We start from the raw sequence: 21,508 nt of genomic DNA on the forward strand, positions 1-21,508 counted from the left end.
AACTCATAAATTCTTGTGAAATAAATGAATGATTAAAACTTATCCATTTTTTATACAGTACAACACTTTTATTACATTACTGATGAAGAATATCAGTCATGTATTTTGATTTTTTTGGTTCATGTGCTTATTGGAACATAACTAGCATCATTATATCAAAATCTCAAATGAAAACTCTGATCGGCCTTGTGGTAGTTGAGGGCAAATCTCTGAAAAAGATTTGCTATGCTTTGAATTACAGGAAAGTTACAGACTTGAGCAAAAGCATTTGAGTAATTCCCCTTTTTAGATCAATATTTTCTAAATTGAAAATTTAAGAACACAAAACTGGAAAAACAGTATATCAGTGGAATTAAGGAAGGGTACTTGCCTAGAAATGTATGTATCAGATTGAAGATCAGATGCCAAAGTTTAACAGTTTTATTTTGAGTAGTTTGCCTTCATGGAAAAGAAATAAAAATAATTTCACCCTTACTAACTTGGATGGATGAAGCTTTTAAGAAAGACTGTGGGAGAGATGAGTGGAAAATCCAACACTGCTGATTTCTTTCATTCTAAAACAATTAATAGTGGGACAACCAGAAATTTGTTAGTCTAATCAAACTGAGAAAGTGGCTTTTCTTCTTCCAGATATAACAGGGCTCTTCCCTGATGTGACGGGCATCACAAGTAGTAAGGAACCCTATAGTCCTGGCTCCATTCCCATTTTGGATTATTTAAATGATAATATAAATATGTATATATATATATCAACTAAAAGATCTGAGAAGTTGATTCTAACATACCCAAATAGGAGGTGGGAGGATCCATCTTATTTGGGGGGAGCATTTGTAAAGTTTTGAAAGGCTTCTCATTGTTCATGAATGAATAAACAAGAAAAGTACCAATGTGGAACCTATAAAAGAGATCGTGCTCAAGGATAAGTTCACAGCCTTCAAGAGGAAGAGAATGAACTTATGTTTCGAAAATATTTATGAAGGAGGGTTTACAATAGGAAATTATAGATAGCGTCTATGTGGAATTCTTAAAAATTTCAAGTGAACATGGACTCTATAAAATAAGACGTTAAAGATAAAAAGATGAAACAAGAGACTAGGATGAGAGGAGAGCTGGACGAGAGGCAGGAATAGAAAAGAAGCAATAATGATATAAGAAAAGGTTATAAGAAAATGAACCTGGCATTTGTAGAGTATAAAGCTGCATTAGAAGCAGTAAAGAGCAAAATAATCACTGCAGGAAGGTAAATAGAACATGTAAAGAGCTAACTTGATAAAAGCTACCAGAATGTAGGGAAAATGGACAGGATAAAAATTATGAGGTGAAAAGTATGTTAGATAAAAGTAGGAACTCTACAAATTGAATGAATAACATTCCTTCAGAACAGATAATGACTAATAGAACAGAAACAATCATAAAAAATTATGATTCAGGAAAACTTAGAAGAAAATCCTAAAAGTATACACTGAAAGAGCTCATTGTGTGTTGACAAAAATTAACAAAAATACCAGCACCTAAATATATCCTGATGGAAGTTTGAATTACGAGGATAAAAAATGAATTCCACAAACATCCAGCTCTCCTTGCATCTTACAACTTAACACACATTTTTTTCTTATACAGAAAAAAATCCATAAATTGCAGACTGGATAATTTGAAAATCCTTCTAGACCAAAAATTAACGAATATACAACAGCACATAGAAATACTGAATAAAATATAACAAGGATCCCTTTAAATGAATACTTGAATTTACAAGAATATAATAGAAATCCCCAGTGTGCAAAAAGTCAAATAGTAAGTGAAAAACCAGAGCTGTAAGGGGGAGCATACTTTGACTACCCTGAGGAAATTTTCATACCTTGGTGACAAAATGGCTTTTGTTTTAAATGGCCTCACAGAGACAGAAAAGTTCTTTGATCCATACAACTTGGGATTTCTTAGACTTGTGTATAAAGCCAGGATCCTCAAAGGATCATAACCTCAGTGAAAGCATAGACTAAAAAATAAAACATCTCCACTGACACGGGGAAAATAAGGAAGCTCACATTTCTTGGCTTGGGTTCCTGGGGAGGGGGGAGGGCTGTGTGTGCATGTGTATGGGATGCTTTTCCTGAGAGTTTGTAATCAACTGCTGCTTCTTCAGTAGCTTTCACGTTATAATCTGTATTAATTGTGTGGTTTAATAATTTTAAATAAAATACCTTAGAGTAACAGTTCCAGGCTGGTAACATCTATCGGATGCCAGGCAGAAGCTAATACAAAACATATCCTCATATCAAACCCTGCAGTTTTCTCACAGATAAAACCCCACTGAACTTTGAGTTCAGAGTCCAAAGCCAAAATAGATACATAACACACACAAACAATCTACAACAAAAGATATTTAGCAGATAAAACAGCATTAGACCCTACCAAGAATGTCAGAGTAGAATTGTCACATACAGGCTACCATTTAAATTAATCACATAAAAAAGAAATATAAGAGAAAAAAATTGTATGCACTTCCCACAGAGCCTCAAAATATATAAAACAAAATTGACCCGTTTAGAAGGAAAAATTATAACTATGTAAGATTTATAGATATATATAAAGAATTCTCACCCAGTAATTGGAGAATACACAGAAATATATAGAACACTTACAAAATTGATTTTTTGACTACACATATTTGATATACTTTAAAGAATTGATACATAGGCTGTGGTCTCTGACCACAAAGCAATTAAGTTTAATCAATAATAAAAGACTAATTAAATAAGTAAACACAAATGTTATATTTGGAAATTAAAAAAACTCAAATAACACACAGGTCAAGAAATAACTCATAAATTTAAAATTCAATTATGTATCAGAACTTGTGGGGTGCAGCTAAAGGATTTAGAGCCAAAATCTTAAATGTGTATGTTAGGAAAAGAGAAAGACATTTGTGATGTAAGGATGCAAGTAAACAAGTTAGAGAAAGCACAGTATGGTTAATCAAAAGAAGGAAAAAAACTAATAGAGACATGAGCAAAAGTCAGTGGAATAGAAAATATTCATCAGAGTCAACGCATAGTTCATGGAGAAGGCTTTTAAGAGAACTGATTAGAACTGTACCTATTTAAGATTTAATCATAGTTAAAATGTTTATTCAAAACTTAGCATGGGCTTCCCTGGTGGTGCAGTGGTTGAGAGTCTGCTTGCCAATGCAGGGGTCACGGGTTCGTGCCCCGGTCCGGGAAGATCCCACATGCCGCGGAGCGGCTGGGCCAGTGAGCCATGGCCGCTGAGCCTGCGCCTCCGGAACCTGTGCTCTGCAGCGGGAGAGGCCCGCGTACCGCAAAAAAAAAAAAAAAAAAAAAAAAGAAAACTTAGCAAAATTGGGACTGGACAGTTTTATAGTCAAGTTCAAAAAACAAAAATTTTAATCTTGTACAAAATTTTTCAAAGAATTAAAAAGGAGATATTCTTAATTTCTTAAATATATGTATTCTAGTAATAGTTTCACAAGTAAAGTATGGGAAAGAAAAGCAGTTAGAAACATGTTCTTTGAAGTTAGGAACAGGAGTAGAATGCTCATTGTCTTTATCTGTACAGTATAACACTGTGAGTCATAACCTACACGGTAGGACAAGAAAAAGTTGGAGTAAAAAAAATTATCATTATTCACAGATATGTGATTATCTACATAGAAAATTCAATAGAATCTACTAGTGTTATTTTAGAATTAATGAGAGTCTGCCAGTCTGCCATATAATATCAGTATATAAACATCAACTATGTGCTATACATCAGCAACAAACAAATGGTAATTTTTTAAAAAGTCTCCCTTTTACAATAGCAACCAAAGCTCTAAAGAACCTAGGAATAAATCTAATAAAAGAATAAGACCTTTAAGAGAAAAAAGGTATAAAATTCTACTGAGATATTTAATATTTAACAAGCAGATATCATTTTATACCCATTAGATTATCAAAAATTAGAAAGTAAAAATTAAACAGTAACATATTTTGTTGAGGATATGGATCATCAAGGATAGAGTGGTAGTATATACTAGCACAACCATTTATTGAGCCACTTACTATTTAGTTAAGTTGAAAACGTGCATACCCTATCATCTAGGGATCCACTCCTATCTCTGTACTTTCCACAACACGACAGAACATTTGAATTCAGGACCAAATGGAAAATCTTTAGCATATGCTTCTGCTAGATAAAATATCCTCTGAGAAAAAGCCTCAGTGAACAATTAAGGAAGTAAAGTACATTTCAAAGAGCATTTCAAAAATTGCCTGGGTCATTAGTTTTATGACTATAAATTTACTTTAAGTTTTATCACAAAATCCTTTAGGGAACATCTTCAGTCAAACATGGCTTGGATGGCCTAGAAAATCCACAGCATCCCTAGACAGAGAGCAAGTTTGGAGAGAAAGCATGTACATGTGATTTGTAGTGAACGAGTACACTGTGTGAATTCATAGTGTATCCATCTGTCCATATAGATACTAGTCAAATAAGTTAATGTGTTTCTTTCTATAATTTGATCATTTAAATATATATGTCTCACCAAAAGTTTAAAATTTTTTTAACAGTGTAGTGAAAGAGTGGGTCAATTATAATGTTCACTTGTAACCAAGACTTGATAAAGAATTAACTAACAAAAAATTGTAAGGAGAGGACAGAAGAGTAAATGTAAGCAGTATTGCAATAAGAATAGCCTTTATTGCCTATTAAATTTTCAACCACTCATTCATGTGTGATTTTGTGCAAGACTAATTAATATCTTAGAAAAGAAAAGTAGGCCCATTTGTGCTGTTATGTGGTCCCATCCACTGAACTACACAAATAACAGTTATAGTAATTAAAGTTGTTTTTTATACCCACTGTCATTTTCAGGTTACAGTGAATTTGCTTTGAACGAACATGTTTGAATATGGTGAAGCAAAGTGTCTCTTCAGCAAAGTGAACACAATTGCTCTTCAGATTAAAGGGATAGAAATATGATATTTCATTAATACATTTCCAGAGTAGGGTTTTGACTGGTTAAAAAGATATATGTATCCAAAGAATTAATTATAATCACTGTATAAAACACTTTTGAATATGTGTTTTTCATTCTATTCCTGTGTGTGAATATCTAATGAACATGTATGGGTTGGTAACTTCTTGTGTGTATGTTATTTTATGTGTTATTTAATCTGTTTAATTTATTCTTTTTGATCAAGCACGCAAATCATCAGAAGCATCTGGTAGGAAACCACTTTTTACAGAATAATTTGTTTGCTTTGTTGCTATAAGTTGCATTTTATGAGGCATTCTGTAGCAACTAGAATATTTTATATTTACTGAAAATATTTGTACTACAGCATGTATGTGTGTGGGGAGGTATACTTAGAAATAACATATAGAGTTCTAAAGAGGTGAGTGTTTGAAGTAGGGGTGCCAGAAGACAGTATTACAGTCTACTAGATTTACACTTCCTAGAGGTTTTGGAAGAGACTGTATTGTTATTTGTTGATAGAACTTGGTATTTTCATAACTAATTTACCTCCGTTCCCATCCTGTTTTGTGCTTTCTGACATACATTAAATAACCTAAATAGAATAATGCTTTTATTTAGGTAAAGAATGAAGATGAAAATAATTTAATTACATGAGATTAGGGGGACCATGAATTATAATCTGCTCAGTAAAAAAAATTTTTAACTTATTACAAAAAAAGATACTATTAAGAAACGACTGCTTATAGTACCTAATACTTGCTCTTTCCCTTATAGAAAATTTTAGAGGAACAGCTCCTTCTCTTATTCCCTAAATGGATAGCCATCGAGATTTAAAATATTCAGACCTGTAACCCCCACTGTTCTTCCTCCTTACTCTGGCTCCCCTCTTTCTTTAGCCAAGTGATCTTGCCTCCTATTTCCCAGAAGAAATGGAGTACAGCAATTGTGAATAACTCAGTTTACTCCTGGGCCTTTCCACATACTGAAAAGCGTCGCTGTGGCGAGTAGCTACCTCCCTGATTGGGCACTTTCTTGCCCATACACTTCACCTCCCACTGCTGCTGTACACTTTTACCCTATGCTGCAGCTATTTAGGTCTGTTGACATTTCCTGAGTAAACCATGCTCTTTCCTTTATGCATTTGATTCAAGATCATCCCAGCCTATCTTTGTCCTCAACTTCATCTGCCAGAGGAACTGTTTATCCTTCAAGATTCAGCACAAATGCTGCATCATCTTTTATGCCTTACCTTACTACCCAAGAATTTCCTCTTTTGAGCTTGAATAGCACCTGTAGATTTCTTAGTTGTAATCCTTGTCACATTCTATTACAGTGGTTCATCTATTTCCCCTTTAGCTTCTCATCTCCTATATAGTGGAGATATGTTCATTCTTTGTTGTGTTCCCAGAGTCTAGCTCAGTTTCTGGTACCATTGAACAGTGCTCAATAAATGTTGAGAAGATTGTTAAACCAGCACCAATGAAGTAAAAATACCTGGAAGACACTGTTGTCTCTCAGAAGGGACTTAATGAAGTATTACAATTCAGAGTGTCTTTCCTACAGTAGAGTTTTGAAAAAGAATAGAAGTCTAGAGATGGCATTGCAGTAGTTATAGAATGTGTATTTCAGTATATGCTACTTAATATTATTAGCGCTATTGCTATGAGGAGTTAAATTTTTTGTTAGCTGTTTTAAGGAAAATTAGAATGGTATTGATTTTGGCGCTGAACAGTAATTATTGATTTTATTTCCTAACCATTTAATTTAAAAATATTCTATTTGAATATGTTCAGTCAAATAATCATTTCTACATTGTTTTAGTCTGTACATAATATTTTGTAAAAATGTGCATAAGTGATTTCATGCTAATATGCTGTTTTTATGAGTGTCATTTAATCATTGTTTAATTTATTTTTCGGATACAAGCTTGCTCCTCTTCAGAAGTATCTGGTAGGCAATTACTTTTAATAAAACAAATGTTACCTTTTAAAACTTTTTATTTGGTTGTTTGCAAGTTGTTATGCTCCTCTTAAAGTTATATTTTTATAAAATATTTTGAGTTAATAAAATATTTTAGTTGATGGGAGAAATGGTTTAGTTTTATGTTGAGTTTTATCCACAGAAATTATTTATATTGCAGTTTCTTGTGTGATATTTTAGAAACAACAAATATAGCACTGTGAAATAGTGGGAGCTGTACAGGGTAACATAAGACAAATTAATACACACCACTTAAATTAGATAACCCAGGTTAATGAAAGGTTTTTGAAAGGAAAATATAGTTGTAAATCTTGAGTAAAACAGCTAATATTTTAATTGGGTATTTACCCTAGGAAGTTTATATTCTATTTTGTTCTGTTTTCTATTTGTTTCCCTTCTATTTTCTGACATCCATTAAAAGAAGTTAAATAAAATTGTGCTTTTATTGTAAAAGAGGTGTCAAAGAGAGAGGTGACATTTATCACATTACAAAGAAAACTGGAGAATTCAACATCTGGAGTAGTTATAATCTGTATAGTAATAGATTTATAAACCCTTCTTATAAAACATGAATGATAACCTCCTTTAAGCTTTGCATAATGGCATACTGTAATGAACAACATGCCCTTTTTATAACCAGTAGCAATGTAGAATCTAGCAGCAACACAGAACCAAAAATTGCCCAGTAAATAAATTTACTAACTATAATTAGTGAAACATTTCAGAATTATCTGAATAACATGGAATAAAGATACGCCATACTTGAATTTTTAATAAATTTTCCTAATGTTTAAAATGAACTCTCTAATTTTTAACAATGTCGTGTGTATAAATATATTCAAAGATATTTTGAGGGTGGTAAGATTTAAGTTTTTTTTAATGTACTTGTAGATATGCATAAAAATTATCACTTTGTTTCTTCTTTCTTCATCTCATGAATGTGGGTAAATATTTCTACAAACCAACCCTGGGTGAACATATAGATTCCTTTGGTATTTCTTAAACTGAAGAGAAAATAAATTTATATGGAAAATAAATGTAATTGAAGTATATACTTCTGGGAAGAAATTGAGGTAATTTTTGGTGTGTCCTCATTTTTTTAGTACCTAGTTTGCTCCATTATTGACCAGTACAGAACAAAATATATTTGCAGAAAAATCCTTTGTTGAGATGTTTTTTCCTAAGGAGTGTTACTAATCACTGTGTTTTCAGATAGGTACTGATGATTACTAAGAAGCATTACAACCAATATTATAACTCATGTGTTGAGCTCCAAAACCTGTGGCTGTTGCAGGATATCACAAGGGTTTAAATTGAGTGTAAATGTAGATATGGCTTATATATGAACACAAGAAAACAATTGAGAACTTCAAGTATATGCTTTATAGGGAACTCCAGATTAAATGTGCTGCAGTGTTTGAATTTGGCTTTCTCCCCCCACTCGTTTTATTAATTAGTTGCCAACACCTTATGTCAGTGGATATAAACTTTAAAAATAACTAGAGAAAAGCATTTAGAAAGTTAAATTCACCACTGTGTAAAAATAATAAAATCCAAAGCAAATACATATGGTTCTATATTGCCTATTTTTTTTAGAGTTATTCATAATCTAGCATGTTATAAAATATTTTATTTTTCGTGTTTATATTTATAAGGTATATATTTTGGTTAACCAATATTTTTACAAAGAGTTAACTGTGTTCATCTTTGCATCTAAGTAGTACACATATAAACCAGACATTTCATGTGTATATGTATACTTATGTGACAAAAAGTGTTGCAGGAAGAGTTTTCTTTGTGGAATTATTTAATGACATTATAATTAATGCTTATCCTTACTCTAAAAAGGAATCTATTTGTTGAAATAATTTGCAAAATTTAACATCTTTAATTCACACCATTTCTGATAATTTTCATCTAAGACCTTTATGAGAACTGTTATTTACTTTCTACAGTGTTACTTGACAGTAAACTCAGAATACTGATGAGTACAGAGAGTATTTCAAAGATTTTCCTGAATATCCTATTAGTGCATGAAATTCAGTAGTACTTAAAATTTTTCCTTTAGTTTATTCACCAAGCAGGAAAAAAGGAAATTTTCCTTCAACTTACCATCTTTGGCAAATACTGCCAGTCCTTCCTTTGACCAGTTAGTTTTTTCTTAACTCAAGATCCAATTAGCAAAAAGTGACAGGAGAAGCTGAAACAGGATGTTAGGGATTTTTTCCTTTTCCTGATTTTCTTCCATGTCTCCAAATTATCTATACTCATGCAGGCATCTGGAGAGTTTATACTGCAACTTGATGTGCAAGTTCTATAGATAGAAAATAACTAAAAATATTTTTCAAAAGAAATCAGAGGTATATTTTGGGAATCACAAGTTGTTTCTTAAAAGCCACAGTTGCATTTAGCAATAAATTATGTTTTTAATTTATTTTATAGCTGTCGTTTCCAAGTCAATGGCATGTGCAGATGTCTGTTTCATGCAAAAAAAAAAAAAGAGATCTTACTTATAAAACCACTCTTCTTCAGTTGTAACTAGTATATTAACTTTTTAGAAGTAGGATGACTTGAACCTTCCTAAACTCAAAGAAAATGTAATAATTTTCCACCCCCAAATCCACCCCCAGGAAGAATTAGATCATATTTGCATAAGTAGTTGCAATTATTTGATTCATTGTTTTGGTGAATGAGATTTTCATATAATGGAAAGATTCTAATTTTAAAAATTATTTTTCTTAAATTTTCTAAAATAGGTATTTTGGGAATATTTTGCAAAATACAAGTGACAGTTTATATAAAGTAGTAAAATAATATGTTCAGAAATGCACACTAGTGTTACATAAAAACTAATGTCTGCTGTTGGTGCCTGTGAACACCATTTTGAAATCTCAAACCACTTAAAATGCCAACAGCTTTCTTGTTTAACAGTATTTTGCCAAAGGTACTTCAGTGGGGGTAAAGGAGGAAATTACAATATATCTTACATGCCTCAGTTTAATACTACTGCATCATTAGAAGATCTTATTAAAGTATTTGTGAACCCCTCATTGAACTTTTGTCTTTTTATCATCATTATCATCATTCTTATTATTACTTCTGAAATAAATGCCACTGTGCCATTTGTTTAGCCTTTTACTATTTCAACACTATTTAAATCCTACTTTCATCTTTATTTATAGATTCAGATATGAGAGGAATAAAGGGAACTCCCCCCCCCCCAAAAAAAAGAAAGACTAAAATAATTACTTCTTGTGTAGTTAGGTTTTGCTCTCTCAAACCTAACTATGGGAATAATGATACATTTTCTTAATGCCATTTTATCTCTCTGGAATTTTTTTTTACTATTTGTTTCTAAAACCCTGAAGTTATTTTGTAAACAGAAATCATTGTTAGTAGCTTTGTGGGAAGACAATGAAAAGAGGAATCCTTTTAAATGATTCATCATTTATCAAATCTAAAACTTCAAACCACAGCTCTATAAAATAATGTGGCTATTATTGATCATTATATAAACATCTGGTTTTGAATTGCTTTACTTTAGTTTATATTATAAATTAGGCATTCAGGCATTTCGTTTGCTCCAAATTTAGAATGAGAGCTTTAAGCTGTTTGGGTTTTTTGGTTGTGGTTTGTTCTGTTTTATTTTTAAGTCTTTGTGGCTATTCTTTGTGTTAGTCTGTAGTTTTTCCCTTTCTCTTTACCTTTAGTAGAGAGGATACAAATCTAATAATATAAATCCTTATACCTGAAAACAGCCCTTTGTCAAAGTCAGTTAGTTTTGAAACTCCACAAATCAACAAATTCACATTCTCCAGATTTTTTACTTCTTAGGTTTACTCTGTTAATATCTGCTGGCTTATTTATTTACAATAAGTATTTTGTCCTATATTGATTTCTAACTTTTTTCATTACTTTCAGGTATGTTTTCAGGAACAGTATTTTTATTATTAAATTTGAAATTATCAAAGTGACCTCCATAGAGAACAGTATTAGATATTCTTAGAAATTGGAGAAACTGTTTGCTTCTTCTTTAGAGAAACTAAATAGCTCTCTAGTCTAATCATGGTTGTGAATACATGTTTCATGGCAACCATAGTTGACTTAAGTCTGTGTTTTTTAAGCAAATATATTTATGTGTAATGTATTTATGTATGTAGTATAAATATTCTTAGAAGTCAAAATTTGGTTTTTTTTTTTTTTTTTTTTAATATATTTTCAGTGAAAGAGTTTCTAGCCAAAGCCAAAGAAGACTTTTTAAAAAAATGGGAAAATCCTGCTCCGGTAAGGAACATTTAAAATTTTCTGTGATTTAAAAATCTTGCTTTAAGTAAAATCATGATTCTCACCTAAATAATTTACTACTTCAGAAAGTTTAATTTTCAAATAGCATTAATAAATATAAGCTGAACATGAGAATTTTGCCATAATATTATGTTTTGATTTATTAATAATTTTATGTATACCTAAATTGGAGAAGGAACTAATTTCTGATATAATACCTGATTATACATTTTGATACTAATTCCAAGTTGCTACAAACTCTTGATATTTTCTAATATTCTAGTCATTTTGATTTATGCCTTCGATAGCATATTTATTATTTTTATTAATTATGACAATTAGGGATCATATTGTGCAGTTTCAAATTCTTAATCACAAATACTTGGCTACTGACAACATACCAAGTACACTAGGATCCTTTCATAAATGTTTTGATGAGTTAAGTTCTATATAATTTAAGTACTTTAGATCTTAACTAAGATCTAAAAATTATATATAAAAAGAGCCATCTACACTTGCCAAACTCTTTTTCAATTTATTTTTATAAATAATTAATGACCTTTAATAGTAGGTGAAATTTTGAAAACTTTTCCTAGCATAAAAATCCTTTTGAAGTATTTTTTCACTAAAAAATATTTAATTTTAAATAAAATGTTATGTTTTATGAAGATGCCATCATTACCAAGATTTAGAGCATGAGCTATATAATTTATGAGGAAGATAGCATATTCGTATGAAAAGCAGTGACTAGCAGAAAGAGATGTTTTGTTGTCTATTAATGATGTTTATTTTCATTATTTAGTTGGGAACTTTATTAAACATTTCAATCCATTGTTGTTGATAAAACCAAAAATTAAATATTAATCCATAAAATTAAATAATTCAGTCAGAATTATAAGGACTTTTTCTTTCTGTATCCATACAGAATCTCATGGCAATTTAAAATTATTAGAAATAAGAATGAAAACAAGTTTTATAAATAAAAACTTAGAGTTACTTGCTTCCTCCTTAATGATTAAGAAGCTATGATGTGTCTCCAAAGGCAAGGTTGATTTGCAAAAGATTAAGTCCAACTACAGTGAATTCCAGTAGCAATCCAAATTCCTCACTTATAAAAGAACCATATTGCATCACATTTTTCTAAAGCTTAATGCTATACAGAATGGCCCTTGGAAATATTTTTTCCAAGATTTTCATGAAGATGTTTATAATGAAAACCTATTAAACAAATGGGTTAGCAATTACTATTTGGTGCCACTTAGCACATAATTTGTTCCTAGTAATTTTCATTTTGTTGTGGCAGCAACAAATTCAATAGATTGATGCCTCCAATTCTTTGCTTCTATGCTATAGTCAAAGCCAAAGATATTTGCTTGTAACAAAGCATCTTTCAAGGAGAAAGAGAGTGATTATTCTTCTGGGACTCTGACTTTTGGTTATCTTTGTGGGAGTGAGGAACTCTTTTTACCTTATTGTTACTTTTTTAGGTAATACTGGGTTGTTATCACATCAGAGAGAGAAAACCATTAGTATCTCTCATGCTGTTATTATCTAGTTCATATAAGGATAGAAAGGAAGTAAGACAGTGTTTCTTCAGAGGTAACTCTAGTGAAAGGACTCTGATCCTCAGCTTATCTATTCATTATAATTATTTGTAAGTGCACTAAGACTGTGTGGCTTCCATGATTGCATACTTCTGGTCAGTTTGTAATTATTAAAATATGGAGCTAATTTATTAGAAGTCCAATACTATGAATTCATATTAGAATATGGCCTTTCATATTTCAACTGAGGATCTTACTTCCTCACATTACTATTATGCTTTGTTTTGCGATGTAAGTCTCTTCTCAAATATTAGATCCTTTCTTATTCAAAGGGAAAAATAGAACCAATAATCTGCAATTTCAGTAGTCTCTTTGTATTGTTTTTAAATGGATAGTTATAAATTACCTATTCTGATAGCATATCATTAAATCTATTATAGTTTTCATAGTCTTATGAAAATTTCTAATTTTAAAGTTTATTTTTTCATGTATATGTAGAATAATGCTGGGCTGGAAGATTTTGAAAGGAAAAAAACCCTTGGAACAGGTTCATTTGGAAGAGTCATGTTGGTGAAACATAAAGCCACTGAACAATATTATGCAATGAAGATCTTAGATAAGCAGAAGGTTAGTGTATGCATTGGTTTGGGTTTTTTTTTTTTTTGGAATTTAAAAAAAATTTTTAATTTTAAATTGAAATATAGTTGATTTACAATGTTGTGTTAGCTTCAGGTATACAGCAAAGTGATTCAGTTATATACATATATATTCTTTATTAGATTCTTTTCCATTATAGGTTATTACAAGATATTGAGTATAGTTCTTTGTGCTATACAGGTTCTTGTTGGTTATCTATTGTATATATAGTGGTGTGTATATTTTAATCCCAAACTCCCCATTTATCCCTCCTCCCCCACCTTTCCTTTTGGTAACCATAAATTTGCTTTCTATGTCTGTGAGTCTATTTCTGTTTTGTAAATAAATTCATTTGTATCATTTGTTTAGATTCCACATATAAGTGATATCATAGGATATTTGTCTTTGTCTTGCCTACTTCACTTAGTATGGTAATCTCTAGGCAGAATACTCTTTAACATAAATTGCAGCAATATTTTTTGGCCCCATCTCCTAGAGTAATGGAAATAAAAACAAAAATAAACAAATGGGATCTAATTAAACTTAAAAGCTTTTGCATAGCAAAGGAAACCATAAACAAAATGAAAAGACAACCTACTACAGAGTGGTAGAAAATATTTGAAAATGATACGACTGACAAGGGATTAATTTCCAAAATATACAGCTTATTACAGCTCAATATCAAGAAAACAAACAGCCTAATCAAAAAATGGGTAGAAGATGTAAATAGACATTCCTCCAAAGAAGACATACCAGTGACCAACAGGCACATGAAAAGATGCTCAATATTGCTAATTATTAGAGCAATGCAAATCAAGACTACAATGAGTATCACCTCACACTGGTCAGAATGACCATGATCAAAAAGTCTACAAGTAATAAATGCTGGAGAGGGTGTAGAAAAAAAGGAACCCTCCTACATTGCTGGTAAGAATGTAAATTTGTACAGCCAATATGGAGAACAGTATAGAGGTTCCTTAAAAGACCAAAAATAGAGCTACCACAGGATCCTGCAATCCCCCTCCTGGGCATATATCTGGAGAAAACCATAATTCGAAAAGGTACATGCACCCTAATGATTATAACAGCACAATTTACAGTAGCCAAGACATGGAAGCAACCTAAATGTCCATCAACAGATAAGTGGATAAAGAAGATGTGTGTATATATACACAATGGAATATTACTCAGCCATAAAAAAGTGAAATAATGCCTTTTGCAGCAACATGGATGGACCTAGGGATTATCATGCTAAGTAAAGCAGTCAGACAGAGAAAGACAAATATCACATAATATTGCTTATATGTGAAATCTAAAAAGATGATACTGGTGTATTCATTGTTATTTACCTGAAGAGTAAATTTTAACTGCTAGATTATTAAACACATGCAATAGAATAACTTACCATTGACACCTTCAGATAATTTTATTGTTGTGTTTAATTTGCATTCCTCTTTATTGTGACTATATGACACATACAATTAATAGTTTGAGTGTAGGGGGGTACATTATGATTTCAATAATTATTTATACATAATAGGTATATATATGTTTACTAACAAAATATTGAATTCTATATGTAAAGAACAGGCATCTCTATTACATTCTGCCTTGTGGAAAAATGCAGGGGCCAATTACTTGATCCTTAGATTGAGGTAACAGAAATTTAGTGATTTATTTTATGACTTAATTTAATTGACAGTTGAAGCCCTGTTGTTTAACATGATTGAGCTGTTTAATTTAAAATGTAAGTTAAAGCAGGAAAAAATTTGAAAACCTGCATACTGTAACAAATATCAAATCATTATATTATACACCTCAAACTAATAATGTTACATGTCAGTTATAGCTAAAAGAAATTAATTAAAAAATGAATTTTAAGTATTTATCATATATTAGTGTTATCTAATGAATCAAGGTGTCTGAATAATTCACGCTTTAAATATTAAGCTTCTGTTTTCCTAGTAATGACTATTGAGGGAAAGTAAAAGAAAAATGGCGAATCTTGATTTGTTATCTTACAGATATTATGTACTCAAGAATGACATTTTGGCTTGCTGGGATACAGATAGGAAAATGTGGAGGAAACAGTACTGAACGAGTAATCAGGGTTACAGATGGTGGGTAAATTAGTGCTATCCAATAGAAATATAATGTGAGGCACATGTCATTTTGAGTTTTTTAGTAGCTACATTTTTAAAAAGTAAAAAGAAATAGTTAAAATTATTCTTAATTAATAGATCTTTATTTAGCCCAAGGTATCTAAAATACTATCACTGCCACATGTAATTAATATAAAAATTACTGAGATGTTTCATATTCTCTTTTTCATACGAAGTTGTCAAAATCTGATGTTTATTTTACACTTACAGTATATCTCCATTCAAATTAGCCTCATTTTGAGTGTTAAATAACCACATGTGGCTAGTGGCTACCATATTGGACAGCACAGCATTAGACTGGTCTGAGGTTTCAGTCCAACCTCTATTTTTTTTTTTTTCGGTATGCGGGGCTCTCACTGTTGTGGCCTCTCCCGTTGCGGAGCACAGGCTCCGGACGAGCAGGCTCAGCGGCCATGGCCCACGGGCCCAGCCGCTCCGCAGCATGTGGGATCTTCCCGAACTGGGGCACGAACCTGTGTCCTCTGCATCGGCAGGCGGACTCTCAACCACTGCGCCACCAGGGAAGCCCAACCTCTATTTTAAAACAAAAACCAAAACTAACCCCTAATATGAAAAGTAGTAATGGATTAAGTCTCTCTAAAATTAAATTCACCCATACACACGTTTGTGCATCTTTGTCTACTGCCCTCTTTCACTTTATCTTTTCTAACCATGCTTCTTGAAAAAATAGTTTAATCACTCACCGCTAACTCACTTCCTTTTAATTCTTCAACCCACAACAATTTAGCTGCCTCCTTGTTTATCTCCTGCTTCTTGCTACTCTACTGAAATGGCACTACCATGGATCACCAATCCAGTGACTTAATCACCAAGTCCAGTGGACTCTTTTTGCTCATCTTATGTGACTTTTTTAGAGCCAGGACTGTAGTGATACTCCCTTGAAACTGTCTTGTCCCTGGACTTCTGGAACCCCATGCTCCTAATTATAGTATTTCCTCTCTGGGCTCTTCTTTTTCATGTGCCTTTTCCTGTTTTGTTCTATTTTTTCCTTCTGTCTGCTCTTTAAAGATTGCTAATCTCAATCGCTGGACTATCCACTCTTCCTGTTTTCTTGTTCTGTACCCTCTTCCCGTGTACTCTAATCCAAGCTTCAACTCATCATTGAACTCTACACTTCTGATTTGTACAATCTGAGCATGGAGCTCTTAGAGATCAACTAGTCCTTACCCTAATTATCTAGATGAGGTAATTGGATCTTAGGGAGGGTAAGTGACCAGCATACTTGTATTGCTAGCACAACAACAAAATGTCTCCAATTTGCTTGCTTGCTTGTTTGTTTGAAGCATAATAGACTTACAATATTATATTAGTTACAGGTGTACAACATAATGATTTGATATTTCTATACATTACAAAATGATCACCATGACAGTCTAGTTACTATCTGTCACTATACAAAGTTATCATAATATTATTGACTATATTTCCTATACTGTATTTTAACCTGTGATTCATTTATTTTGTAACTCTTAATTTATCCTGTAAACTCTTAAAGTTCGTATCTCTTAATCTCCCTTACCTATATCATTCATCACCCCACACCTCCTCCCCTCTGAGTTCTCTGTATCTATGAGTCTGTTTCTGTTTTGTTATGTTTGTTCACTTGTTTTTTTAGATTCTACATATAAGAGAAATCATATGGTGTATTTCTTTGTCTGTCTGACTTATTTTACTCAGCATAATACCCTCATACCTCTAAGTCCATCTATGTTGTCACAAATGGCAAGATTTCCTTCTTTTTTTATTGCTGAGTATATTCCGTTTTATATTCCATCTTCTTATCAATCCATCTGTTAATGGACACTTAGGTTGCTTCCATATCTTGGCTATAGTAAATAACACTGCAGTGAACCTAGGGGTGCATATATCTTTTTGAATTAGTGTTTTTATGTTCTTTGGAAAAATACCCAGAAGTAGAATTGCTGGATTGTATGGTAGTTCTACTTTTAATTATTTGAGGAACCTCCATACTGTTTTCCATAGTGACTGTACCAGTTTACGTTCCTACCAACAGTGCATGAGGGTTCCATTTTCTCCACATCCTTGCCAACACTTGTTATTTGTGTCTTTTTTATAATAGCCATTCTAACAGGTGTAGGGTTATATCTCATTGTAGTTTTGATTTGCATTTCCCTGATAATAAGTGATGTTGAGTATTTTTTCATGTACCTGTTGACCATCTGTGTGTCATCTTTAGAAAAATGTCTACTCAGGTCCTCTGCCTATTTTTCAATAGGGTTGTTTTTTGATGTTGAGTCTTATGATTTTTTTTTTAATATCTTGGATATTAACCCTTTATCAGACATTGTTTGCAGTTATTTTCTCCCATTCAGTTGGATGCCTTTTTGTTTTGTTCATAGCTTCCTTCACTGTGCAGAAGTATTTTAGTTTAAGGTAGTCCCATTTGTTTACTTTTGTTTTTGTTTCCCTTGCTTGAGGAGACATATCCAAAAAAACATTGTTAAGACAGGTGTCAAAGAGCATACTGCCTATGTTTTCTTCTAAGAATTTTATAGTTTCAGATCTTACATTTAAGTCTTTAATCCATTTTGAGTTTATGTTTGTATATGGTGTGAGAAAATAACCCATTTTGATTCTTTTGCATATAGCTGTTCAATTTTTCCAGCACCGTTTATCAAAGAGACTATCTTTTCTCCATTGTATATTCTTGCCTTGTTTGTTGTAAATTAATTGACCATATAAGCATGGGTTTATTTCTGGGCTTTCTATTCTGTTTCATTGGTCTATGTGTCTGTTTTTATACTAGTTTCATACTGTTTTGATTATTGTAGCTTTGTAGTATACTTTGAAATCAGCAGGCATGATACCTGCAGCTTTGTTCTTCTTTCTCAAGATTGTTTTGGCTATTCAGGGTCTTGTTTACATATAAATTCTAGAAATATTTGTTCTAGTTCTGTGAAAAATGCTGTTGGTATTTTGATAGAGATTGCATTGAATCTGCAGATTGCCTTCAGTAGTACGGCCATTTTAAGAATCTTGAGTCTTCCAATCCATGAGCTCAGTGTATCTTTCCATTTGTTTGTGTCATTTTTAATTTATTTCATCAATGTGTTTTAGTTTTCTGAGTACAGGTTTTTACCTCCTTGGTTAGATTTATTTCTAAGTGTTTTATTGTTTTTGATGCAGTTGTAAGTGGGACTGTTTTAATTTCTCTCTCTGATAGTTTGTTGTTAGTGTATTAAAACACAAAAGATTTCTATACATTAATTTTGTGTCCTGAAACCTTACTGAATTCATTTATTATAATAGGCTTTTTTGTGGCATCTAAAAAATGCAGGGGTGAAGTAAGAATGCAGAGCCATTAGAATGCATTCAAACTTAAGAGATTATCAACTTAAATAACCACATATATGTATAGGTTGTTATATATAAACCTCCTGGTATCCACAAACCAAAAATCTGTAATAGATACACACACAAAAAAAGAGAAAGGAATCCAAACATAACAGTAAATATAGACATCAGATCACAAGGGAAGAGAGCAAAAGAAGAAGAAAGAAACAAAAAAAAACTACCAAAAAAACCCACCTGAAAACAGTTACCAAAATGACAATAAGTACGTATCTACCAATAATTACTTTAAATGTAAATGGACTAAATGCTGTAGTCAAAAGATAGAGTGGCTGAATGAATAAAAAACAAGACCCATATATATGTTGCCTACAAGAGACTCACTTCACATCTAAAGACACACACAGACTGAAAGTGAGGGGATGGAAAAAGGTATTCCATGCAAATGAAAATGAAAGCTGTGGTAGCAATATTTATATCAGACAAAATAGACTTTAAAACAAAGACCATAACGAGACATGAAGGACATTACATAATGATAATTGGGTCAATGCCAGAAGAAGTAATAATAATTATAAATATATATGCACCCACCATAGGAGCAGCTAAATACATATAGCAAATATTAACAAACATAAAGGGAGAAATTGATAGTAACATATTAATAGTAGGGGACTTTAATATTCCACTTACATCAATGGACAGATCGAGATAGAAAATCAATAAAGAAACACTGCCCTTAAGTGACACATTATACTAGATGGGTTTAATAGCTATATATAGAAAATTCCATCCCAAAGCATCAGAATACACATTCTTTTTCAAGCACACATGGAAATTCTCCAGGGTAGATCAATGCTAGGCTACAAAACAAGTCTTAATAAATTTAAGAATATTGAAATCATATCAAGCATCTTTTCCAACTACAATTATATGAGACTAGAAACCAACGACAAAAAAAAAGTACAAGCAACACAAACACATGGAAGCTAAACATAGTGCTACTGAGCAACCATTGGGTCACTGAAGAAATTAAAGTGGAAATCAGAAAATACCTGGAGACAAATGAAAATGAAATGCAATGATCCAAAATCTGTGGGACACAGTAGAAGCATCTCTAAGAGGGAAGTTTATAGTGATACAAGCCTCCCTCAGGAAACAAGAAAAATCTCAAATAAACAGCCTAATCTTACACCTAAAAGAACTAGAAAAAGAAGAATAAACAAAACCCAAAGTTAGTAGAAGAAAAGAAACCATAAAGATCAGAGCAGAAATAAATGAAAGAGAGACTGAAAAAAACAATAGAAAAGATAAATGAAACTAAGAGCTGTTTCTTTAAAAGATAAGAACCTTTAACCAGACTCATCAAATAAAAAGGAGAAAGGGTCCAAATAAATAAAATCAGAAATGAAAAAGAAGAAGTTACAACTGACACCACAGAAATACAAAGGATCATAAGAGATTACTACGAACAATTACATGCCAATTGGACAAACTAGAAGAAGTGGATAAATTCCTAGAAGAGTACACTCTCTCAAGACTGAATCAGGAAGAAATAGAAAATATGAACAGACCAACTACCAGTAATGAAATTGAATCAGTAATTAAAAAAAAAAAAATACCTCCCAACAACAAAAGTTCAGGACCAAATGACTTCATGGGTGAATTCTACCAAACATTTGAAGAAGAGTTTACATCTGTCCTTCTCAAAGTATTCCAAAAAATTTCAGAGAAAGGAATGCTTGTGACCTTATTGAATGAGGCCAGCATCACCCTGATACCAAAACCGAAAAAAGACACCATAAAAAAAGAAAACTATAGGCCAATGTAACTGATGAACACAGACGCAAAAATCCTCAACAAAATATTAGAAAACCAAATTCAATATATTAAAAAGATCATACACCACGATCAAGTGGGATTTATCCCTGGGTGCAAGGATGGTTCAGAATCCACAAATCAATCAATGTGATACACCACATTAACAGATTGAAGAACAAAAATCATATGATCATCTCAATAGATGTAGAAAAAGTTTTTGACAAAAAAGCTTTTGACATGAACATCCATTTATGACAAAAACTTTCAACAAAGTAGGTATAGAGGGAACAATACCTCAACATAATAAAGGCCAAAAATGACAAGCCTACAGCTAACACTTATACTCCCTGGTAAACTGAAAGCATTTCCTCTAAGATCAGGAATGAGATAAAGATACCCACTCTGTCCACTATTATGCAACATAGTATTGGAAGTCCTAGCCACAGCAAACGGACAAGAAAAAGAAAAAGAATCCAAATTGGAAAGGAAAAAGTACAACTGTCACTGTTGGGAGATGACACGATACTATATCAAATTTATATGTTTTTTATTAAACCTATTATTAAAATGTTATTATCTGTATAGTCCCTCATATTTTTTGTTAAGATGTTAACAGAATGTACTCTAGTCATAAAATATTAAAAGGATTACAAACGATACCATTTTTATGCTTTAAAGTATTTAGGGAAGTTTCAAATTTCTTTTTTAGTAAGGTAGTGAGAAGTAAGATAAGTTACTGAGAAGATTAACTCATTGATTAAATATTG

At 32.0% G+C, this 21,508-nt stretch overlaps 1 protein-coding gene across 5 annotated transcripts in view; it reads left to right on the plus strand.

Moving 5' to 3' along the window:
* Window positions 1-21,508, plus strand: part of PRKACB (protein kinase cAMP-activated catalytic subunit beta) — a 143,544-nt gene that overhangs the window by 83,389 nt on the left and 38,647 nt on the right. For 4 of the 5 annotated variants that reach the window (XM_060024317.1, XM_060024343.1, XM_060024333.1 and 1 more), the window contains exons 2-3: window positions 11,184-11,245; window positions 13,288-13,416. In XM_060024317.1, coding sequence (XP_059880300.1) covers window positions 11,184-11,245; window positions 13,288-13,416 — 191 coding nt within the window. Of the gene's footprint in view, window positions 1-5,204; window positions 5,229-6,907; window positions 6,932-11,183; window positions 11,246-13,287; window positions 13,417-21,508 lie in introns of all 5 variants that reach the window. The other variant, XM_060024307.1, reaches the window with a different exon arrangement.

The sequence above is a fragment of the Delphinus delphis genome, chromosome 1, assembly GCF_949987515.2.
Source record: "Delphinus delphis chromosome 1, mDelDel1.2, whole genome shotgun sequence".
Taxonomy (NCBI): domain Eukaryota; kingdom Metazoa; phylum Chordata; class Mammalia; order Artiodactyla; family Delphinidae; genus Delphinus; species Delphinus delphis.